The following is a 25965-nucleotide window of genomic DNA, read 5'->3' as shown; positions in this document are numbered from 1 at the left end:
GTGATATCTCCAAATTGCTTCTTTTGTCTGACCAACAGTCCAAAAACAAAACGTATTCAATATACACATATGCTGCTTGCCTGATAAATGATGATTAATTGATTTTCAGAATTGCAGAGTTGCAGATTCACTTCTTGTCAGTCGACCCATCGTTTCAGCTCTTCTTCTGTGGTTCTCCCTATCTCCTCAGGTGAGTTGATACAGCCGGCAGCTGAAGGAGGAGACCTGAGAATGACAGAGACCAACCCCCCCAAGTCGGCTAAGAAGCCCCGCTGGACCTCCCTGGAGATCGGCCTCATTACTATCGTGTCCTTGCTCTTCATCGTCATCGTCGCCCTCATTATCCTCTTTGCTACGCAGAAGACTGGTGAGTGCTGAGGAAGGGACGACAGGGGACTCATGCTGATAAGAAAAAAAAAAAAGAGAAATGTCTGAAAACCTGAGTGGCTCCTAGAAAAACATTTTAAATCTTCATTAGACAAGAAATGGTGATCAGAAAAAGTGCGTTGTGTAATTAAAAACAATTTTTGGACCCAGCAAAGAGGACATTCTTTGTTTTTTCTTGTCACCACAATTTTAAGTGAACCTTTCGGAACTTTTGGAGCTCACCTCCTTTAAGCGGTGTACATGTACTTCAAGCTGAGTTCATGGTTAATGGTAAGCATGAAGGAGCGTGCTGAAGAACAGCATTTTGTTCAGGTGAATAGAAGACACTCGAGGTTTGTGCTTTTAAAGCAGAGTGCAAAAGTACAACCGCTGAGCCAGAAAGAAGAATGCAGTGTGCAAAGGTCCTTTTTAGAGTTTCCTTTGCGTTCTCAGGCATTTTCATAACACAGTGTACCTCCAAACATTGTGCTATGGACGTTTGTGTAAATTATTACTTGCTATAAATGTCATCAATTAATATTATGAAGAATTAATCATTTAAAATGGACACCCCACCCGCCTCTTGTCGCAATGGGAAACCAATCGAACCTGCTTCAGATCAATGTCACAATATGAGTATCACATGGGTTTGATCATTAATATCCTGACTGTTGCTTTGCTTGCTTTTTGTACTTGGATATCAAATTTATTACTCGTACTTAGAGCTATCTTTGACAGAAAGTCTTAACATGGTGAGACGTTTTATTAATCACTGGTAAGTCCAAGGACAGCGGATCACTGTGATGTGGTACAAGGAAAGCTACTAAAATTACATCAATATGGACAATAAACAGCTTATTTATAGATATATGGATTGTTTATTAACAAATGGAACAAGTGTGAAGTTCAGCAGGTCAAGAACACAAAAACCTGACCAAAAAAAAGCCAATTTAATGAAATCTAATGATACACACAAAACTGGTTGGCTTGTTATATGATTGTGTGCTGAGCTATTATTATCTTTTGCAGTCTTGTGCTTGATAAATGTGTAAGCTGCTATGTCAGGAAAATGACAAAGTGCAATGACTATGTCTATGTTTGCACTCACCTGTGTGCATGTGCATTTTCACAGAACGCATGAAGCAGTGTATTTAAGGTCATATGACTGGTGTGTGTGTGTGTGTGTGTGTGTGGCTTTGTGTTAGTATATGTCAGAATGAGTTTGATTAACAATTTAGCACCTAAATTATTCCTGACAGAATGAAAGCAACACTTCTAAGCAGTTTAGGGTTATATGTGCATGAAGGATGAGATACAGATGAAGCAAAAGGGAAAGAGGAAGGAGAGAATGAGCATCTGACATAATGACTGATGACTGCAAAAATCCCACTGAGTGATGATTTGTTTTGCATTTTCCTATAGATGAAATCTGCACCACAGCTGACTGCACACAGTCAGGTAAGCATTATGTGTTTGTTTCTCTGTGCGCTCCCTTTATTGTCTCATTCTGAAGGCTTTGATTTTTCTCAGAGGAGGACAGAATGGGAAAATTGAGACTGCTGCTGAAGCCCAGGGATTTGAGACATACTTAGAGAAAATGGCCACTTCAACTGTGAATATGTTGCCTCTAAGTCAAAACAAACAGAAACAGTCCTGATCAGCAGAAACATGTTGCAAAGCGTTGCTGTCCTCGGATCACCTCTGAACAACTGTACAAGAGAAGCTGAGAAACTGGTAATGGGTATAAGCATGTATATAAAGTTTAAGCAAATCCATTTGGATATTTCTGTGTGTGTTTCCACGTATATCCAAGTTTTGTTGTGGAGCTTTTATAACTTAACTGTAAGCGCTCCCTGACCACATGACTAAAGTAATGAGCTGAGACCTTTCAGATCATTTCAAAGTCTCTTACTATAATTCCAGCATTCCTGCTGATACAGACCAGTGTTCCAGCCTCTCCCAGCCTCTTGGATATAACATTGTTATGTATAAAATTCACTATATTTTGTCACTTCAGTATTAACTGTTCATAGGAGAACAGTTTGTTTTTCATGAAAAACACGGCCATAGTAAAGATTTATAGCTCCACTTCGAGTTTCCAGCATCACACGCCAATTCATATTCGATGCATTTTTGGGGAACCAATGTCCCAATTCAGTCAGAATTGACAGACAGCCTTGTCACAAGAGATCTCTCAGCGGCCTTGTGTAATTTAATTGCAGCTCAAAAAAGTTATCACATCCAGTACTGGTGTCGAACTGAACCAAATCACTGCCATTATACTGTTTAACTTTTGCAAATGGGTTTTTTCACAGGTTTATGTATGATGTTTTATTGAACAGTTAATTACATTTAAATGTGTTTTTTGAGGTACAGTATGTTATTCCCAGCTATTAGAAGAGCATGAAACATTTTGCAAGCATGCAAAAGCTTCTCAATTTTGCTTGATAACATTTAGATGAGAAGATCAATTCCAGTCTCATATCTGTCCATCTGAGCCTTCAGCTAGCAGCCGATTATCTTAGCTTAGCACACAAGATCGGAAAACTGCTAGCCTGGTTCTGTCTGAAGGTGTCAAAATCCACTCCTCTAAAGCTCACAAATCATATCTCGTTTGTTTAAAAGTGTAAACCCGATCCATATATTATGGGTTATATTTCTAAGCCAAGCACAGTGACTTCCAGGAGTCTCAGCTGGTTGCGTGGCAACCAGAGCTTCAGAGGGGCTGGTAAGTGGATTTTGTTGCCTTCGGACAGAGCCTATTAGCTGTTTCCCCTGTTTCCAGTGTTCATGCTAAGCTAAGCTAAGCTAAGCTAAGCATTATATTTAATAGACACATATGCGAGTTGATTGATCTTCTCATTTAACTCTCGGGAAGAAAGCGAAAGCATATTTCCTATAATGTCAAACTACTGCAGTGAACTTGTAGGCATCTCCGACCTCCGTCATACACAGGATGTATTGTTATCTATGTTGTCCATAGAACTAGTTAGAGGACAATTCAAATGCATAATATTGTGCTACTATGGCTTTTGATATAATTTGTGTTCCTCCAGTTCTAAGAGCTTGTTTCCTGTCTCTGTCCATGCAGCGTCTCGTCTCATTGAGAACATGGATGCTAACGTGGACCCTTGTGACAACTTCTATCAGTATGCCTGCGGAGGCTGGCTGAAAAAGAACATCATCCCGGAGACCAGCTCTAGATACAGCACCTTTGACATCTTACGAGACGAACTGGAGGTCATTCTCAAAGGTCAGACACCTACCAAAGATCCACATATAAGAGGACCGCAACACAGACAGGCAGGGAAACTAATTTGTGAAAGATGTGGAGACCTGTGTTGCCTGCTTTCATGAGAGTAATAATACTGAATTGAGTCCATGAATACGAGTTGTAAAGCTACCTAGAACAGTAAGTCTTTTTCAGTCCACTTGCTTTGTAAGAAGACTGAGAACAGCTTGACTCAGTTGCTCGAGAGTACGAGCTAAAGAGGACTGTTCTTCAGGGACTGCAGCTCTATAGATATCGCATATGCCATGGGAGTTTGGCTTCAGTACTATCATGTGAGCTGAGAGTTTGTCAACAGAGCTGGCATTATCAGTGTGTGTATGTGTGTGTGTGTGTGGTCATTGCTTTCAGGCTGTTTTCTAAAGATGTCAACACGCAGCTGTGGGAAGAATCTTAACTGCAAGTTTGTATGTGTCTCTCAGGTGTTTTGCCAGCTTTTAGCGACCATCAGAGTCTTGTTAGTGTCCTTGTGGCTTGGTTGATACAGAGAGGGTCAAGTTACGCTGCGTATGTGTGCGCGCTTGTGGATTTGTGTGTGCATCAGGGACCATACTTCACTTCAAGTTGTCTGTGAGAAGGCCAGCCGAGTCCTGAGCTGTGGGTGCTAAATCTTCAGGGGGCACAAACTTTCCATGGACAACTGAAACTCTTCATCTACCATAAATTTACAATTTATATTCCAGTCCCTTCCACTATAATAAAGACAGTGCAGATTGGCTGCTGGAGAGGAGTGATTCAGTGGGGTGAAAGAGATTGATCCTTAGTGGGAAAGGAAAACCAGTGTTTAAAGTGCAGCCTGTCTCTTGGACTCGGATAATTTGCACCAGCCTCGAGCACTTTATCTGTCCAATCTTGATAGTAAACATGCAGTCTCGTGTCTTGGGGAACTGTTTTTTTCTTCTTTTGCAATCTGCCCTTGTGTTGTTCATTGATGACATGCAGATTATTTTTCATAAAGATAAACCGGAATGTGGGTGGTAATGGATAGATGTGTTTACGCAATTCAAAATATGCATGATATTTAGTCTTTCACAATAGCCGTCATAACACATTATTTTTCACGTTATTTTTTCTCAAACCTTAAACCTTTTTGCTTTTTAGGTTCTGGAAAACAAATGTCTTTAAACTTGTTCTTCGTGCTCACTCACTGGCCTTACTTTCCTTTTACTCCTTGATAAACACCTTTTTACAGATCAATATAACATTCATTAGGGTTTAGAGATTGCTTTTAATGTGGTCATTTCATTTCTACACCTTTTCTTTCGAGGGTGCTCGTAGTGCTAAAAGTGTTGTGTAATTATAAAAGTGTGTCATTGAAATTCTGGCTCTTATTCCTTCACAATGATTAGCTTGAACATGAGATTCTGTAGTAGTTCTGTGAGACTGCTAATTAGATTTCTAACAAACAGAATATGTTGGTATAGAATTGTAGGAAAAAGCATGTAGGCAGCTGTAGGAGTTGTCAGAACAGTGATCCATATGAACTTTTTGTTGCATTGTACATCGCTTTCTAACAACTTTACTGTTCTGTTCAGTTCTGCTCTCTTCCCCTCTCTTCTCCATGGCAGTCTTAACACCCATAAAAATCACACATGGGTGGGAAAAAGGAAAATAAACATTGCTCAACCAGGGCTCATTTTAGGCATTTTGTTACTGTATGTGCATTTACGTTCATAGCATGTCTCTGTGCGAGTGTGTGGCGTCATTTCACACTTTGTTGTACTTTTACTGTGAATGAGACGATTCATCACAGATGTCACGGTGATATTTGCTGCGAGAGAGGAAAAAAGAAGAGAAATACACTTCTGCAACTGATGACGAAATGTTGGGCAAAGTGCAAGGGTTGATGTTTTAGAATCATTGACTTATTTGCTCTAAATGCTACATCCACGGCAGAAAGGAATGAAGCAAACAAAGAAGTAGTCCTAATCATTCAACAGCATAAATCCCCACCCACTGCCAGTGTTCTGTGATCTGCTCATTCCTTCAGGGTGTCTGGTTTACCAGTCAGAGTTGGAATGTCTCCGCTGTACTGTACACACACATGTTCAGGTTTACTTTGCGTGTAGGCCTGTGTGTGTGTGTTTTAGACAGAAATAAAAAGAGAATGCTGTGAGAGGTCATACTTGATATTCCAAACCAAGGCATGTGCGTATTCTGCTTGCAGTCACTTACAGTAGCAATTAAGACCTACTAGCACTCAGAGTAAAATTGTTTCTAAATTACTTGTGCGTGTCAAGATGTAGGCCCAGACAGTGTGAGGCCTCAGCAGAGATGTGACCTCTGCTCTGGAGGTGACATCAAACATGCAACCTCTGACCCCGGGGCTGGCTGCTGCCGCCTGCTTAGATACCACCGCCCGCTGGTGGCCAGATCCTTTTCCTGTCAACAGCTGCTGGGGCCTAGAAACACCTGGACACTGCATCGCTCTAGGCTTTACAGCAATAAAAACTGCTGCTTGCATGTGTATGTGTGTGAATAGCTGTGTAGATTTGTGGTTGCTTGTAAATGCCTTGGATTGCTGTGAAAGGCCATAAATGATTCATAATGAGGATCTGCACTCTCATTGTGACCACGGCTTTGTGTGTACATGTGGGCACACGATTGTGTGAGTGTGATACTCAGGTGTAGCATACTGTGCAATAATTTGCCCAATTGGCCATGAGAGTTTTAATTACTAACTTGTTTGTGTCAGGAAGAGCAAGGGGAGAAGTATAACAGGCAGAAGGGGATGAAATGAAAGAAATGAAAGAAAGGCTTTTCATCCAAACTCAAAAAAAAAAAGAATACTGAGGTGAAATGAAAGACAAAAGCAGAGTGATAGAAAAAGAGAAAGGTGAGATACATGGGGTGGCTTTGAGGTGAAGTGAGGAAGAGCTCTGTAGCCAGAGATGGTATATTGAGAAAAGCTTTGAGGAAGGTCAGGAAATGTGAAACAGCATGTGGGAGTCTCCTCTAAGCTAAGCCGTATGTGCGTACATCCACCTGTGCATGAGTACGTGCATGTGACTTTTATGAGTGTGAGCACACTGCTGCTCTTCAGTGTTACATGAGGTGCTTCTCGCATGAATCCAGGTCTAAATCTCACTGCACAGAGATCATTCTAGCCCCAGGCATGCAACACACGAACCAGCTTATGTTTCTTGTAGAATTTGGCATCACCCAGAGTGTTGAAGCATGTCCGCGTGACGTCAGACAAGTGTTCAGATGTCACAAGTTTGTCAGGCATGCTGTAAAAACAGTCCAGGACATACAGTACCAAAGAGCCTGAATGTCTGTGTTTTTCCTGTGACAACAATTACTGAAACAGAATGCATGTCAAACAATGCTAACTACAAGAGACTTTTGAGATAAATGGTTTGTTCACATGACCTCGGTGATATCAAACTTGCAGTCACAACCATTGCACAACACCATAAATACTGTATTTCTCATAAACATATCAAATAAAGATAGCAGACCAGAGGTTTGTGGCCAAGTAAAATAATATGAATATTGATGCAGTAATTCTTGGCCAACAAAAATATATTGAATAAAAATCCAATGAATAGGATATGTTTTTCCCCAGCTAGGACTCTTATAATAACAGGAGAGAGTTTAGACCTCCACCAAGGTAATAATCTCCCGTTAGCTGTCTCTCAGCCAACAGTGTCCTGGGCACACAACTTCTATATTTCATACAGTGGCCAAGGGGCATTACCTTGACTGACACTGTGGTACTGAGTAAATGACAGAATATGGTGTAGATGGTTTAAGTTTGGCTTAATGGCGGGGCTAGTGGAAAAGTCAGGAGCTCACCAAAATCAATGGTTTCATACTTGTTGGGAACACATTTATTTGGTACCTGTACATTAAAGGACACTGTTGATCTGGATAACTGTTTTCAGGAACCACTGCAATGATTTTAGCTCACACCTTAGTTGTGAAGTGAGATGAGCCACTGCGTTTGGAAGTATTTTTCCCCACTTTAAATTCCTATTTGAAAGTTTTCTTTGAATATTATCCTCAGCCTCCCTCAACAGAGAAACACAGGAGTCTCGTAGATAATGGCCATCATTTTCAAATATTTGTTTCTGAGAAATCTGAGAAATTATGTTTTTTTTCTGGCAATTTGGTATGGCAGATGGGTCTAAGATGCCCATGGAGAACTGCCGCCATTGCTATGCAGAAGAAGCCAGTCAGAGGTGCGGATGATGGCTGTAGCAAATTCAGCCTGCTTTGTCATTGTCATTGGGAAGAAAACTCTGTGCCATTGTTGCCAAAATCATCGAAAATTCACCCCAAATGTTAAAGTGAACTGATTTACACTGAAAAATGTATTATTGTGTTTATGCTAAAAGCAAACCATAGCTTCAGTTTCAATTTTAAGTACAATGATTGGATGTTTTGTATCTAAATGAACCTTGGAAGTTACAGTTGACTTCTCTCCTTACATGTGTATATTATGTTGTGCCTTTAACTTTCTATCAAAGAACTAGATATTTCTAACGCACTCGCTCATCTTTTGAACTAATGATTCAACCAGGAGAGTTTTGTGCCCATCAAAGCTTTGAAAGGGCTCCAACTATCAGTCAACTAACACAGTCAACTAATATAAATCAGCACATGTATTGCAAACAAAATGTGGACAAAAATCAATATTATAATCTACAAGTACCTCGATGAAACTTTAAATTATTTACAGCTTAATTAAGGTAGTTAAGGTAGTAAGTTTTTAATGGGCTGTTGTACTGGTTTGCATGATATGTTCTTTTGTCAAATGTGTTTCCTTACAATGGGTTTATTGCCACTACAAAAATCTAAAGAAATTACTGTAGAAAAAATAGTATTTTATATTTCTATAAGAACAGAACACAACTCTATTGTTGCTGATTGAGACTGAAGTGTCAACTCATTTCGGTTTCAACTTCTGCGTGTTTTATACCCTAAAGATATGCTTTATGATGATAAATTGGAAGAAAAACTTCTACTGAAAACACTGCAAATGAAATGCCTAGTGGAACGAGAGGCAGTCAAGGATAAAATGGCAATGCAGAGACGAGAAACTCAAAATTCAGATTCTGTATCATGCTGGGTGGTTTGGTTCAAATTGACGTGATGTCTCAAACAAACATCAGGTGGCACAAAATCCATTCTCAAATAAATCCAAACACACACACACACACCGAGGCAAGAGAGAGAGTGTGTGTGTGAGAGAGAGAGAGAGAGAGAGGTTAAGTCTTTGCTGTGGTTAAACATTAGCACCAGGCAGTCAGTAATCCAATCACACACACATGATCTGTGCCCTTTTGCAGGAAGTGCCCTGTGAAGGGTCTCTATCTCAGGACTTCATTAAGATTAAATGAGCACATAAATAGTGCACACATGATAATGAGAAAACGGGAGGATTAGAAAAATGAAAGGGTAGAAAGAGGTTGAAGTGAAATGCAGTCATGCAAGGAGTGTGACATGTAGAAATAATGGGAAGAAATGACTCAAAGCACTGAGCAAATGAAAATATTAGAAAAAGATTATCATTAAATATTGAATTAAATTTAGAATATTTAGGGCTGCTATGTTGAATGAAGTGGATTTTCCTTAAATTATGTAAGAACAGGTGTTTTGTAAGACAAGATAATTTGATGCCACATTCAATTAAATTAGAGATTAAAGGAAGGGATAAACCTTGTCTTATATATGTTAATTATCTAACTGTCTTTATTGTGATTGGTCTGTCAGTAAATCCTGCAAATTACAAAGGAAAAAATAAGAAAAATCTAATTTTCTTCGTCTTTATCTTTTGATCCTAACTCATGGTGACATGAGTGATGTGTTGTTGGACTCAAGGGAAAATTTCCTGTCAGTTGTCTGTGCAATTTAAGATCCATCGTCTTTCCTGTATTGATTCTGAGTTGCATGGAGATGTGCGGTATGATGGTGTGTATCTGCTGATCCAGATGCAACATTTATAAGAGACAACTTTACAAGTTACAGACAAAACTGAAGCCATGTTTAAAGGGTTTCCTTTCAATTAGTAATGATATTTAAAGTTCGTAATTTTCCAATATAGGCTTATTCATTTTCTTTCCATGAGATAGATGAGATTGATGCAAGAAAGAAGTTTGCCTACCAGCACATCTAAAGCTCTCTATCTTTTTAACCTTTTGTTGAACAAAAACGTAATTGTTAAAAAAAGTGTCAAAATGACAATTTGCTATTGTAGGGGGGGTTATGTGCCAGAACAGTAACTTTCTGGAGTCTCAGCTGGTTCGATCTTACTCTTGTTTTTTGTACAGATGAAACAAACAAGATGCAATATCTAAATAAGGGAGCTTTAGGGGTGCTGGTTGGTGGATTTTGTTATCTAAGCGTTGTGCTAAGCTAACCGAATGCTGGAAGCTGTAGCTACATATTGAACAGAGAGATAAGAGAGTGGTATCAATCTTCTCATCTAACTCTTGGCAAGGAAGCCAATAAGCGTATTTCCTAAAATGTTGAACTACGCCTAATTCTAATTGCTAGGGAGTTAATTTCATTTAGAAATTTAGTTTCAGTGATGTGGACTTCTGTGTTCTTCTCACATCCCAATAAAAATCACTTTAGTTCTACAGAACATGTTTTTAAGTGGTATAATTTATTTTAGCACATTGTATTGCAAAAGATGCAGGATTAGTTGGGTTAGACATGATTGTCTTTGCCTGGCAAGCCAAAAGACAAATGCAAATTTTTCCTAATCCGAAGACTAGGGAGTTAGAGCAATTGATACAATCATTGTGACTAATAAATGCATGTACTGAAACACACATGGAGTAGTTAAAAATGCTACAACAGACCTCAGACAAACAGCAATGTTAGAGCTCTCAATTAATTTCCCTCATTAAACATAATGAATTCACGACATACCTCGCATATGCATACAAATGCAATAATGTGTGATGTATGACAGAATATATGTAACAATATATGTAAATGGATTTCTAACATTGCTACGTGTGACATTCATTCAAGGTTTCTGACTGCTTTCATACAATTTTAACAGCCCATTTATGTCCATTTATGTCATGATTGCTTCTGCTATTGTTTAATACCATAAACAATAGCAAAACAATTAGGAGGTCCACCATTTACATACAGGTTGCATGTACAGGAAGTTTATCACATGCGCTTAGACTTTAAAGAGATTTACATCATCCATTATTCACGCTGCAGTCCTTATAAACCAAATAGACACATCATGAATAACATAACAGTCCTCTGGCTTTTGGAAAATTAAATATTACATATATTTTTGGAAAACCAGAAAAAATGACAAACAATACTTTTCCAGGGCCAAGAACGAACTGTCACTGAATTTCACTCAATGGTTTTCCTGCTCTTATACTTTAAGCGACTCTGCCAACAACAGATATAAACATATGGCATGAGTGTGCCTTCCAAACACCACAATGTTGAAGTTATTCAGACTTTTCTAGCCACATACTGAAGTAGAACCACATACTTAATCATTACCAAAGCAGCAGGCATTATGCAAGTCTTTCCCAAATCACCCAAATAACTGCTGCATTTCATTGAAAATAAAATAAAACATGAGATAAAATAAAACCAGATTAATACAAATCAAAAGCGGTCAGGAGGGAACAATAACTAAAATTCAAACAAATATTTTCACTTCTGTCCATCTCTCACGCAGGCTATGCACTTCCAGCACCATGGAAAGCAGTTGTTGCTGAAACACAAGATTAGCACCGGCCTAATATTAAAATCTAGCACCACACAGGAGGCCCAAAATATTCTATTCTGTAGACTAAACAAAGCTCATCTTACCTTAGATGTTCCTCTTGACTTTACACTTTCTGTTTGAGTGCGCAGCTTCCCTGCATAGGTGTAGAATTCCATACAACTATATCCGATGTTTTTCTTGACTTGATAAGATCCACAGAGCACCGGTTCGGTTGGTCGGCCCTCGCTGCCGTCATGAGGGAAAATACTCTCTATAGAAACATTAGTAACAGGGATGCTGAAGAGAAAGGATGCAACAGCAGTCATATTTTGTGTCTTTGTGCCTTGAAGCAAGGTTGACCACTTGTCCATAACAGGAGCTCTTCTCTCCACAATGTCCTGCTGGCGTGGCAAAGTCATACAGTATTCTTTATGCAGTTCATCCATGTCCAATTCCCCCCTATGTGGAGGACCTCCACCCCATCACAGAGATGGGAGGTTGTGAACTTGCTCTTCAGTGTCAAGCTTGCAACATTCTTCTGGTAGCTGTTGTCTGAGAAGTCATACTACTTTTCAAGGTAGTTAAGTGCAGCCTTGAAGAAATCATGGAAAGATCATGTTTGACTGTGGGAGGATAGCACTGGTCTCAATTCCAAAGACGGAATCCATCTGTTGTTTTTGTGGGAGCTTTATTTTGAGAGTGAACATAATCTCATCTAGCTCACAGTCCCGTCCTGTCCCTCAAACAGCAGCATAACATCATGTCAGAATCTTCAGCACATTATTGAGAAAAGACAGGTAGACCTATAGCTCAAGGCCATAAACATCCTGATCGTTTTTAAATAGCTGCCACAGTGACTTTGGGCACTGATCCTCTCCCACTGACAAGAAAAACCTCTTGATAGCTGTCCAGCTGTCGTGTAGCCCCTTAACTTAACCAACTTGTGGGTATGTGGCTCAGTACAACCTGATAACATTTTGATGATGCTGAAAAGTGACTGAATATTTTCTTCACTACGATCCAACCTGTCTCCAGCATGTTTTGCACAGTTCTGCACTATGTAGGCCTTTATGTTTGCCTTTATGATGCCACTGTTTTCTGCTTTTAGCTTCTGGAAAACACAATTGTTTTTGCAGTAATTTACACTTTCATTATCGGCAGTGTATGCTAAAATCATGTCCAGTCTTTTAACTTGTTCGTAATATGCCGGTGTATGGTAGCAGATGACTCATCGCTATCCTCTTAAAAGTCAAGGATCTTGCTTTTCAAACCCAAATCTGGTGTCCAGTATCTAACAGACAGTGGGAAAAGTTTTGTTGTGTCATGATTACAAGCATCAGAAGCCACCAAAAAAAATGGCATGAGTGCGTTTTTGTTTTTGTGCGTTGTTGTCACTTTGTCAACAATTCTCCTCAGAGGCAGGTGCAGGCACACCTGCTATTATGGACACTGCATTTGTACGACCACATTACATTTTCTTTGAGTCTGAAAAAATGACCCGTGCTAGCTTACTTCCTCAGTCTGCTGACCTGTAAGATTGGGAGTGCTGCACAGTGTGGTAAACTTTCAGCTGCTGTTACCTTATCTGTCTGGCAATCATCTTTGGATTTCAGTAAGAGTGCATCCATAGATCGGCACATCTCTCTTTGAGCCACATGTTTCTTGTGAGACTTACATGTACTGTGTCGCTTCACGTCGTACTCCTCCCGTGTGAAATTGAAAAATGACTTCCAAATCGCCTTCCACCGGCTTCACCCAGTTAGAAGTAGTTTCCCAGTCTTTGTTGTAGCTGCATTTCCTTTTCTTCGTGGTATCATATTCAGCCTAAATCTGCATAGCTTGTGACTTTGTGGTGACTTGCAATTTTCCACATTGGCTGTAGTGTAGGCAGCAAACACGGTGACAGGTCTGCCTGCACTTGAGCCACATGTGCGCAGTTTGATTGACATCAAACACAGCCCTGTGATGACAGCCTTTCCTGCTTTCTTCACAGCCATTGGATAAAAGCCAGATTGTGTCCAGCAGTGATTTGACTTTGACTTTTGAATAACTAGAGCCAATCAAAATGCGGGGCATTGTCTCAATATTTGGGACTTGGGACAAGGGATAAAAATGCTGTGCAGTCACGCATTAAGTGGGACACCTGGTCAACTAAAGTATTATGGATTTCAAGGGATCACATCAAAACCCTCCCAAATCTCTCCAGACTTAAACAACCGTGTGCTGTAAATCATGATAGCTGGAACTGACTTGCTGAAGTGACTCAGGATTTGAGCTCGTAATCCGTGGCAGGACAAGCCTGAAAAAAGAGCCTTGTTCCACCCAGGACCCCGGACATACTAGTTGAACTGCAGTAAACTTTGTGATGTGAGAGTCAGGCTCATCAGGCCTTTGTAGTTACAGAGTGCGATAGCGCAGGCACAGTTTTTTTTATGTTTGGTACTGAATGACAAATCATCAGATTGTTTAAACTGAAGTTGAGCTAACGTTTGAGATGCCTGTTGAGTAGGCGTGAGGTTTTTTATTTTGAAGGACAGAGGGCACAGAGTTTCTAACACTGTCGCAACAAAACACCTGTATTCACCATGATGGTTTCCAGCAAACACCAAAATTACTATGTGGGTGTTAGGTTGAACCTTGATGATGAACATTTATTTAAGCTCACGCTCATGTTCGATGCTGCTGAAAAGCGACAGTGGATCCTGAGGGAATAGTTACACTTTAAAACCCGCAATGAGCAACTCGGTGCCTTTAGGCAGTGCAGGAAAAGTGTATTGTAGGTCCCATTCTCCTCCCCCTCAAGTTTATACCCCAACACTTATCACTCATTTTGATTAGCTGTCTACCTAGAAACGCTATGTAGCCTGAGGCTGAGCTAACTGGCCTCCATATGCCCACAACAGGTGTTGAAGAGGCAATGAACGCAGGCAATAAAGCAAGCAGTGGTGTTCACTCTTGTTTTCAAAGGGCCCTTTACTGCCACACCTTCAGCTTTGCTGCTCCTCGATTTCTTTCCACTTTTTTGCTGTGACTTCCCTGCCATGAGGTCGCTGGCCTCACCTTGATTACTGCTGCCATGCTGAGAATCCAATTTTTAGCAACCAGAGATTTAAATATCCATTGCATATTGCCAATCTAATTTATGGTTTATATGACAGCTTTGACCTCTACAACAAATGACCCAAATAATCGTAATCACCCAAATGAAAAGATTAATTGCACTGCAACTAATAAATAGTTCGTGTTTAATTATTTATTCAATCATTCAAAGCAAAGATCGGCCATGCAAAATGCAAGGGAACATTTTGTGTTCGTGTATGATTGTGCTAGCTGTTGTTATGTTTGATGATATAATGTTTGATCTTTTCAAAGTTGGCAAGTGGACTTGGCATGATTTTCAAGAATTGCCTGAATTGTGAAAACTGACAAAAGTCTGTTCAGTAAGAGAAAGTCAACATTAAAGCTTATTTGTTCTCTTCAAAACCTTTAATATCCCCATACAAATATTCCATTTTGATATTCTCCACTTTTATGATTAAATACAAACTTCATAACAGTTCAAATGTGTCATTATTTTTTCAGCTAGCTACTCTCAATTTTATGCAGAAATTAGATTAAATTGAGAAGAATTGACCTTCGTTTTCCATCATTTAGCATTTGTTTGTGCATGACAGAGTTTCTTCCCCTTTAAATGCATTCATAACATGTTTTCTATTTTCCTCTTTGAAAAATGTCACATTGTCTGTTTTGTCATTTGCTTGCTATGTATTGCCACAGTTTGAAGCCATCGCTTTATTTTTGTTGGTGCTTTATGTCAGAGGGACAGACAACATGCCTTAATTAAAATGATAAAATACACAACAGCTGGATTCTATTTTGAATCCACAAAGATGAAAAAACTCTACATTGTACCTGAGGTTATTTACACCCCTCTCTCTTTCCCCTTCCCACTGTCCACATGTACACTCATTCCTCCTTCATCTTTCTGTCTGTGTTTCTTTCCTTCATGCTTGCTCTGTTTCTCTGCTCTGTTTCTAGGTGTCCTTGAAAAAACAGTGGAGGGGGAAGCCGCTGCTCTCAACAAGGCTAAGACCCTTTACAAGTCCTGTACCAATGAGAGTGCGTCAGCAGGCATCAGATGTCAACACAGACTATTCCTTTTTGTATCTTCTATTGTCCTAAAGTGAACATTTTTCTTACTGTCATCAAAGGTTATGTGTCTCTCATTCAGTTTATTGCATTTTCAAACTATCATTAAGAAACCGTAATAACCATTCTTATCGAATCTTAGTTTGAAAAGGAAGGATTATTGCCTTTCAGCTTTACAGCAATAATGTGATGCAAATAAATGCTTTCTTCAAAAGCATTTTAGCTTAGAAGTCACATCAGTAAACTCAAATGTGACCAAATTTGCATAGATTAATTATGCTTGATAAGAAGTACAAAATATGAATAATAAACCTTGTTATTATTCATATTTTGTCTTTCTTATCATTTCTTTTTTTTAGATTCATTTTCTGAATTTTCATTGGTGTACAATAAATGTATCCATTATTAAAAACAGATTTTTGCTTGTTTGTATCTTCGCTTCATTTAAGGTTTAATTGAGCTCAGAGGAGGGGCTCCTTTGCTCGACATGCTGCCTGATGTCTTTGAGTGGCCCATAGCTGTGGACAACTGGGAGACCAACTATGGTAGAGTATTCTTTTCCACTCTCACACACAGCAGATGTCATGTACAGGCAATTCGTTCTTACTCACTTTTCTTTCCTTCTCCGTTCTTCAGGTAAAAAGTGGAGGTTGGAGGACGTCATCGCCAAGCTGAATGAGAAATATGGAACTCAACTCTTGGTTAACTTTTTCGTCGGCACCGATGACAGGGACTCCAATTCACACATCATTCATGTAGGTGTGCAGCTGTAACTTGTACGCCCTCGTCCCTCTCTGCCTTTCATAGACTCACACTCGTGCAGACATCATATCCATCCAACTTGAAAATAACCACCCACCAACTTTTTTAAATCTGATTTCTCATATAAATAAATGTGTAAATAGGTTTTTTTTTGTCTTCCTCTTTGCCAGTTTGACCAGCAAACAAGCCTCGGCCTCTTGTCCAGAGATTACTACGCTTGCACTGGACCCTACGCAGAGGTAGGCTGAAGGTTCACATGCACACACACGCACACACTTGTAATATAATTAAGGCTTTCAACCGATTCACGATGAAAACAGCTCCATGTGTTCATTTGGGCCAGTGCCACTGAGTCTGGGTTCTATGCTCCCTGGAGTTTGTTCTGGGAAACATGATGTCCAACAAATGACGAGGGCATCGGTTGAACCATCAGTACCTTAATTAACTTTGTGTTTATTTGTATGCTTGCATGCATTTGCAAGCAAGTGTGTATTCGACAAATAAAAATAATAAAAATGCACTCCGGAACGGAACAGATTTGGTTGTGTTCAGTCCAGACCAGATGTGTGTGATTATAGCAGACATCCTCTGCTCTGGTTTTACTTTACAGTTTACCATGAACTCGTGATTGATATGCAGAAAGCAGCACTCAACCGCACTTAGCTTGAGGCGGGCTGAGTGTGTGTGTATCAGTGCATGATGTCGACTCTGGTTTTTGGTCATTGGTTAAATTCAAACCAGTGACCTCCTTTCCTTCCTGTTAAAATAAGTCAAGATATGAATATGATGAATGAGTGTGTGTTTGACAGGCATGTCGGGCCTATGAGCAGTTCATGATTGACCTGGCCAAGCTGATCCGCACTGACCGGAGACTGACCATCAATGAAACCCGCATCAGAGAGGAGGTGACACGAGTTATGGACCTGGAGAGGGACATCGCCAACGTAAGCGTGCATTCATACTTTCCCAGCAGAAGCCTAAATAGTTGGTCAGATCTGGGAACTTCCTCTAGCCACTAAAAGAGCGCTCTTTCGTTCTTTGAGAAACTGAAGGAAGGAGACCATGTTTTCCAGCAGCAATACACATGTTATCTTTGGTCTCAGCTTTACAGAGCAGGAGGATTTTGTGAGCAAACGACTTCTGAGAGTATGACCTTTCACTCCTCCATTTGTAGCCCAAACCTCTCTCCTCTCTGTGTGTTTGTGGCTCCAGTTCGGAGCAGCTGCTGTGTAAAACAAGCCGTTAACCAGCCTGATCCCTACACTACAACTTTTCCCAGACATCAACAGGTTTCCAAGGTTCACATTTGTCATTCTGTGCTGGTCTGCTCTGCTCACTGCCATGCTTCACTTCCCCTCCACTCGGCTGCTAGCTTTTTACAAGGCAGTCACCGTTCAAGCTCTGACATTTACAGACCTGAAGCCTCCTGGGACTCCTGATATGTTTGTAGCTGCTGGACCTGCACTGCAATTGTATGCATGTGTCAGGAAACTGGAGGGTTAGGTTGTGACAGCATTCTTGACTTTAACCTCTCTGTCTCACTCTATCCAAGGCTACTGATACTCCAGAGGACCGTAACAACCCAGTGTTACTTTACAACAAGATGGAACTGGGTGATCTGAACGCCAACTTCACCCTTGAGGTTGGATCACAGGTAAAAATAGACTCCTTATCTGTCAGAATTGGTTGTTCCCTTTTCACCTCTCTTCCTCTTTCTAACGTTCTTTTTCTCCTTTGTCTGTGTGTTCGGACTCGTCCTGAAGGTATTTAACTGGAGTTACTTCACAGCTAAGATAATGGATACAGTCAACATCAGCGTTCCTGACACAGAGAAGGTCATAAACTACTCCCCCAACTATTACAGAAGACTCAACCTTATCTTGGCCAGATACACCAAGAGGTGTGTTTGTGTGAGTCTGTAATTATGTTTGTGTATAATAGCCTGTTTGTGAGTGCGTGTCTGTGGGGGTGGGAGCATACTGCATGCAATGAAAACAGCTGGTGACCCATTACTCGTATATGGTAGCTTTGTGTGAGTAAGAGAGTTTCTTTGAACATCTTTCCTCTCCTCGCAGGGATCTGCAGAACTACATGGTGTGGCGTTTTGCTATGAACATGGTGGTTGGCCTGAGCAGAGCTTACAGGGACACCAGGAAAGCCTTCCGCAAGGTACGCTACCAGGTCCCTGACATTGACCCTGTCTGTAGATGAACACAAGAGCCAACTAATACTCAATTTTAGAGGTTGATACCAATATAGAAATGTGAGTGTTAAAAAATAAAATAAAATAATAATATATGGGATATATTATATATTTTTTTATGATTATCCCTTAAATTTGGCTATCAAAGAACTGTGATCAAGATTGGCACGAAGGGAAACAAGACTGAGAGCATACAGCCATGCTAGTGGCTCTGTGATGGCTTCGACTGATTGAGATTGCCGTCCCTAGAGCTGCTAGTATGGCTGAAAATAAACTTGTTGGTGCCTTGGTGAAAAAACTAAGACTCTTTCTAAATTATTCTATCCTGCAGTATCTTGCTACTCACAGTTTCTGCTGACATATACATCAATGCCAAGGTGTCACTTGGGCTCTAATAAACACTAGATATCCACAGCTCAATTCATATTCTTCCTCCACATTTATAACTCTTTCTAATCCTAACCCTCTTCCTTATCTTATCATTTCCCTTCTGCCCTATTTCTTATAGTCCTAAGTGTAATGGCAATGCATAATGCAGGTGCAAATAAAGAATTGCCATGAGCCTCTTTAACCAATATGCTGAGTGGTTTATCCTGCATCTCTAATTGATCGGTGCCTCTTTACTCTCCCTGCAGGCTCTGTCTGGTACAACGTCAGAGGCGGCAGTGTGGCGACAGTGTGCGCTTTACGTCAACAACAACATGGACAATGCTGTAGGACGACTGTATGTGCAGGAGGCCTTCTCTGAAAAGAGCAAAGAACTGGTCAGTAGGGGGTGGATTTTATTACATTATTATATCAGACTCGATTTAATCTAGAATAAAAAGCTTTTACAAATATCGTCATCATCAGACAGATTACATTCTGTGTAATACATAATTAAATGTGTTTATTGACACTTGGAACTGGTACTGAATAATCAATATGAATGTGCAGGGAATGTGTTTTCACGAAACAGTGTGAGAATGTTTATGTATTCAGTTATTCATACATAGAGTATGAGAACATGTGTTTCATGCACATCCCATCCAAGTGTATTTTTGTGTCCCACCTGCGTTTTTGTCACCTTTGTCTCTTGCGTCTCCACCACAGTGCTGTAGTTTTTGCTTGCGCCCATTGAAAGCAGCTGAACAAGGTGTCTTTGTTATCATGCTCACACCACCCACACTGTATATCTCAACTCTGGGTGTGCACGTGTGTATATGTGCGTGCTTTGGCACATGACTGTGTGTATGTGAGTCAGACTTTGTGTGTGACCATGTACATCTGCCGTAATGCTGAGTGTTTCACACACCGTGAATCTCTGTCATCTCTGTCTGGACTTTTGCCCACTCTGGCATGTGGATCTCACATTGCAGTTTGTATAAATGTGTCTGTGTGTGTGTGTTTTTTGTGTGTGTGAAAAGTGACACACAACTCTTATGAGAATGCATTTTCATATCAATACCTCTTTCCCCAAATGCATGGCCATACACATATGTGTGTAAGTGTGCTGGCACACATGCTGCACTCCTTCTCTCAAACATAGAGACATATTTCAGATATGATCATTGGTGGAATGTAGTACATTTACACAACTACTGTACTTTTCCATTAATGCTATACTTATACTACCTATGTTTCAGAAGCACGCTTTGGTCCATTACTTTTCAACATTTATTTGACAGCTATAGTTGTCAAATAAACGTTTAGTTACTTTGCTGATAAAGATTTCAAATACAAATATGATCAGCTTTTATAATAGTTTAGTTTTCTTATAGATTCAACTTCCCAACAGTAAATAAAGTAGATCCACCATGACCAACTACATTAAAATACCACTAACACATGAATGAAAATATAATAATAATAATATAATGTAATATTTAATGATATAGCACTCACAGGGGCAATTTGTGTACTACTTGTACTTGTTCATTATTTGGAGACAGAGTGAATTGAATCAAATTGAACAGCCGTAATAGTAGTAATGGGAAATCATTAACTGGGAAACTATCATGATACATACAGCTTTAGTAGGCTCGGCATTATATATAAACCCTTGACCCATGTAAATTATATTATTGGATTTCATTATAGCACACATGCATGCAACCACAGACATCTATCCATGCATTCAACACAAACTCACATGCACACACACACACACACACACACACACACACACACACACACACACACACACAGGTTTTCGGAAAAGCCTCATCAGTATGGTCCCTGCCGGTTTGTGGCGAACCACAGCGTGTTGTCCGAGTGGTCATGCAGTGTGTCAGTGAGGGGTCTGCTGATGTGATGAGACACTGGAATGCTTCTGTCAGCTTGCTGTGGTCTCAGAGCACAACTGTGGTTTGAGGGATCTGGAAGGGTGACCTTCGCTGTCACTGCAGTTTTTTCCCCCTTCCTATTTTGCTTTCATTCTTTTATTGGTTCAGGTACATTTTTTGTGAATTGTTCTATTTCTGTTTTTGTTTAATTTGTGGACAAAATCTGCCTTTTTACTGCCCGATGACCATGATGCAGTACATGGTTTGCACGGCATCATGCCATGGTGGTGGCGTCAGTCAGTCTGTCTCTCTGTGTGCACGCACATTCTTGTAAATACTGTAACTCAAGAGCAATACATTACAGAAACATTAAACTTACACCACAGGTTCCCACTGAAAACTCAGCTTTTGATGTGGATTTTGGAGCACCTTGCTATGTGAATTTGCATATGAAAATAGAAAATCTCATTATCTTGACACAACTACAGTTGTGCCAATGTGTTATGTGAAGACAACTATGCAGACAGAAATATTTGTTTAGTTACACACATTTATTTGCTTAATAAGAATAGTGTAGTGATGGTAAAACGTTAAGCTTCTTCTATAATTTAGAGTTACAAGGCTCTGGATTATATCAGTAAGACAAAATCCAACCCAAAACTGCTGAATGCATCTATAAGTAAATTTAAATATTTAAAGGTCTTAAAATGCAGAATGTAAATCGGTAACATTATTAATAATGCATCTGCAAATTTGCAGCCAGTACAGCAGACATGTACTGTAGAGAATTTTAAGACAACAAGATGAGACTTTGGTGAAGTAGAAAGGTGCATACCTTGAGTTTAATTGGCACTTTTAGTCACTAAACATGATGTAATTCTGGCTGCCATTGCCTCACTTCCTTTTATTCATAAACAAAAATAGTTGATGAATTTTTGGTTATTTTTCCAAGTGTCGTATTAATCACGCAAACATTATTACACTACCGGTAGTATTAGCCACAGGGGGAGTGTAACCCCAGAGTGCTCCTACATTGATATGTGACTATGTAATGATGATGCCTGATTCAGGGAAGTGTGTTTTTATGACTGTGTTGCACAATATGTTGAAATATTGTTTTTTCTTCTGTGCTTTCCTCTGGATCCTTTCCGCAGACCTTACTCCCACGTTATCTGCAATTTGTACTGACTGACAGTTAGTGTTGAGGTTTTTTCATGATATACATTTGATCGTTATATATCAGTGTTATATCTCTTTGTGTGTATGTGTGTGCGGGCGTCAGATGGAGGAGATGATTAAAGACATTCGGCAAGTGTTCATTAGTAACCTTGATGACCTGACCTGGATGGATACAGAGACCAAGAAAGCAGCTGAGGAGAAGGTATTGGTTATTGTAAACTGTCTATTGTATTATATCACATTGTGTTATTCAGTTTTTGTAGGAGATGTGATGACAAAGAAGTTTGTTTGTCAAATTTTCTCCTCTACCTTTCTGTAGGCCCGAGCTATTCGGGAACGGATCGGCTATTCTGACAACATCATGGATGACGAATACCTTAACAATGAGTACAAAGATGTGAGTGACTGAAAATATGCGATTGTGAATGTTTTTCTTCTTTCAGTGAATTAGTGTAACAGAATAACGAGTGGGTTCATTTGTAGCCGCATATCGGTTACATGAAAACATCTCTGTGAATTCTTGGCTTTTATGAGTTTTGCTGGAGAATATATGACCAAGTGTTGATAGCTCTCATCACGGCTAATCCTCCTATTTCTCTGGCTGTGTGTTGGTGTTAGCTGAGCTACAGTGCAGAGGAGTACTTTGAAAACATCTTACAGAACCTGGAGTATGTGCAGAAGAAACGCCTGCGGAAACTCAAAATCAAAGTCAACAAAGAGGAGTAAGATTCCCCGTGGGGGCAGAATTAAATCAATGCTCAAAACAGGCTTATTCCAGATGTGTAGTAATTCAAAGTTACAATTTGAAGTATTTAAATCACTAATAACATATGACTTATTCGCTTGTGGTGCTTGTGGTGTGACACACTATCTTGCATTTAGCACAGTGCATTCATATTCTCCCACACAAACTCCTACTCACAGATACACTTCAGCCTTTCACTAAGCACAGCAGGAATGCTAATATTGGCCTGTTGTTATGAACCACAGGTTGATTTTGAAATCTTTCATTGAATTTGAGTTGTGCTGCTCTATAGTGCTCCTTACTCTACCAGTCTTTAATTCCACCCTCCTTGTCTTCTCCAGGTGGGTAACTGGAGCGGCTGTTGTCAACGCCTTCTACTCATCCAGCAAAAACCAAATAGGTATTTTCCCATGTGCACATGCAAACACATTCAGTTGCAAACATTCACATGTGCACATTATTCAACATTCAAGTTTTGTAAAGACAAACCTATTTAGTGTTTTTTTTTGTCTATCCCTGGTGTCAGTGTTCCCGGCAGGTATCCTCCAGCCACCTTTCTTCAGCAAAGGCCAGGCTAAATCTCTCAACTATGGTGGCATCGGCATGGTAATCGGTCACGAGATCACACATGGCTTTGATGACAATGGTATGGCTTTCCACATTGTTGCTCTCTTTTCCTCCCAGAGGGAGTTTGGGAAGATTTAATTAGTATTTGGATAGAAATATTTCCCTTTCTGTAATTGGTACCACTTCAGACAAAAGCGTTTTTGAAGTGCCATTTCTGTGTGCCACCTCAATCCCCGCACTCATTGTCATTGGTTTCTGTGAAGTTATTATGTTCAATCTAAAATATGTCAGGATTATTTTATACTGATGTCCACAACTGCAAGCCACCCAGAAACACAATGGAAACAAATGAAATGGAATGGAAACATGTAATTGACATCACTTGCAGCATTTTAGTGCTGTCTCAGATAACAAGATAATGGGTGTTTGGGCATAGAGAAGACTTTTTTTTTTCTTCTTGATCAAATCCAACCAGCCAACCTTTCATGCATCTGGCCTCTTGTTTTAGGTCGAAACTATGATAAGGATGGTGACCTGAAGGACTGGTGGACACCAGACTCCACTCAGAGGTTCCTGGAGCTGTCAAAGTGCATCGTCAACCAGTATGGAAACTTCTCTTGGGACCTGGCCAATGGACTTCATGTATGTCTTGGTAGACAATCTCTGTCCTTATACTTTCCTCATGTTTCAAAGTTTTTTGTTTTTTTTGAATTTACAGCAGCATTTTCTCAAATATTATCCCAAACCTTTCTTTTTGCCTCATTTATTTGTTTTCCGGTTACCTTTGCCAGCCTATCCATTTCCATCTTTCCCCCAGTTTTGCAGGCTCATCTCTTCTCTGCTTCAGGTGTCTTTAATATTTTGTGTTGACATATCAATCCCTCTCCCTCTCTTTGTCTCTGCCCTATTGCTTTGAACAATGCTTCTTTTATCCCCGAGGGAAATGACTTCTTGTGTCCCAAAGAGTGATATGTGTGATTTGCTGAAATACAGAGGAAAGATTACCATCTCCCACTGTCCCTTTTCCCTGCTGTGTTCTCTCTCCTTATGTCTCCTCTCTAGTTAAATGGTAACAACACCCTCGGGGAGAACATTGCTGACAATGGAGGGATACGGCAAGCATATCAGGTAATGAGCCTGAAAACAAAGGAGGAAACTCAGATTAAGAGCCCTGGTTTGCAGATGACAGAGGATGCGACTCAGTCTGTTTTGTTATTGTTGTCTGCTTGCTAACATTAATAGATGTGTAATTTTGCCAGGTCACTGACTGGCTCATTAACTACAGTATTGTAAACACAAGAATGAAGGACATGATGTTGCTGCTTATTTCGTCAGTTTTGACCAAAGGTGAACAGAGAAAGGGCATTCGAAGATTTGAGGGTTAGCCCTAACCCTATTCCTATTCTTAGTTTAGATCAGCCATGACATACAAGAATTTCTTTTATATTTATTTACATTTACATTATCAATTATTTTTTCTTTTGAGTGGAGGTTTGTATTAAGTATTTTCTTCTGTCCATAAACACAAAGTGACATGAATTAGCATGAAATGCTGCTTTAAATGCAGAAAATACAGTTTAGATAAGTTGCTACAGCAACTTTCACTTTGTTGCAATACATGTAGAGTTGACCAGACTATTTCCAAAAGAACACAGTTGTAATTTTAGCATGCACATGAGTCACCAAACAGCCCAACACGTGAAATCTCCCACAGCATCAGAGTTTCAACTCTGTCAGATACTGTAGAAGTTCACAGGCAGTATCCTCAGAAATTAGACACTTTGATGAAGACAACAGAAGAACAACCAGAATGTGGTTAAAATTCAGCATGCTGGGTTTAATGCTTATTTTCCAAGTTTACCATTGAATACTAATTACTCAGAAATGGTATTATGAGACAGATAAAGTACATTTACTGATAGGAACATCCACATTAAATTAGCAGAAGTATAAAACAGAATGTTTTTTGCTAGGTTTTTATAGTTACAATTAGGTAATTTCAGCTGTGAGATAAGATGACAACATTTGCCTTATATTAATACTGCAGGCCTATAAGAACTATGTGAAGGAGCACGGAGAAGAGCCACCACTGCCTGGCATTGACCTTTCCCACGATCAACTCTTCTTCCTAAACTTTGCTCAGGTAGTTGAAGGATGGATGGATGTTGAATTAATGAATTGATGGATTACATTAATTGTTGGATGATGAATAGATAAATGGATGATAAATGCATGGATGGATAATTTAGTTGGTGGATGATGATTTGGTTGATGGTTGATTGAATGATTTGGATGGATGGATGAATAAATAGGAAACAGCACGGTATATTGAAAGTGATATGTATTGGTGTCATGCAGTGCGTCCTAATCTCTGTCTTTTCCAGGTGTGGTGTGGAACACACCGACCAGAGCAAGCTGTTAATTCCATTAAAGTAGATGTACACAGTCCAGGGAAATTCAGGTAACTTCAAACCAACAGTGTTTCCTTTGCATCAATCAGCCATGTAACAAGGGCCGGAAACAAATTACAATAGTAGCTGACATTTTAAAACCTTGACAAAAAGACAAAATTTCAATTTCATGTAACCTTCTAACACATAAACTGTAACCCCAACCAACAATCTCCTCTGTATGTGACACAGGGTACTGGGCTCCCTTCAGAATTTCCCAGAATTTGCCAAAGCATTCAACTGCAACAAGAGCAGCTACATGGTCCCAGACAACATCTGCCGTGTGTGGTGA

General features: G+C 39.8%; 1 protein-coding gene across 1 annotated transcript; it reads left to right on the top strand.

Moving 5' to 3' along the window:
- The first annotated feature begins 231 nt into the window (after positions 1 to 231).
- Positions 232 to 25965, top strand: LOC139285574 (neprilysin-like). The gene is made up of 22 exons (XM_070906160.1): positions 232 to 367; positions 1789 to 1824; positions 3458 to 3619; positions 15393 to 15473; positions 15953 to 16048; positions 16140 to 16264; positions 16445 to 16504; positions 17075 to 17209; positions 17818 to 17919; positions 18029 to 18165; positions 18341 to 18434; positions 19104 to 19232; positions 22015 to 22113; positions 22231 to 22308; positions 22530 to 22633; positions 22998 to 23056; positions 23183 to 23302; positions 23732 to 23865; positions 24286 to 24351; positions 25271 to 25366; positions 25608 to 25684; positions 25866 to 25965. The coding sequence occupies exons 1-22, from the start codon at positions 232 to 234 to the stop codon at positions 25963 to 25965; spliced, it is 2226 nt and encodes a 741-aa protein (XP_070762261.1).

This window comes from Enoplosus armatus, chromosome 5 (genome assembly GCF_043641665.1).
Source record: "Enoplosus armatus isolate fEnoArm2 chromosome 5, fEnoArm2.hap1, whole genome shotgun sequence".
NCBI classification, from domain to species: Eukaryota; Metazoa; Chordata; class Actinopteri; order Centrarchiformes; family Enoplosidae; genus Enoplosus; species Enoplosus armatus.
Note: the sequence above shows the minus strand (reverse complement) of the source record. Positions and strands in the feature narration are given on the sequence as shown.

Excerpts from the sequence above, each read along its gene's own strand:
- LOC139285574 (XM_070906160.1), top strand. The coding sequence starts at position 232 with ATGACAGAGACCAACCCCCCCAAGTCGGCTAAGAAGCCCCGCTGGACC. Across the intron at positions 1,825-3,457 it reads AGCTGACTGCACACAGTCAG|CGTCTCGTCTCATTGAGAAC; the intron begins GTAAGCATTATG and ends CTGTCCATGCAG. Across the intron at positions 23,303-23,731 it reads ACATGGCTTTGATGACAATG|GTCGAAACTATGATAAGGAT; the intron begins GTATGGCTTTCC and ends CTCTTGTTTTAG.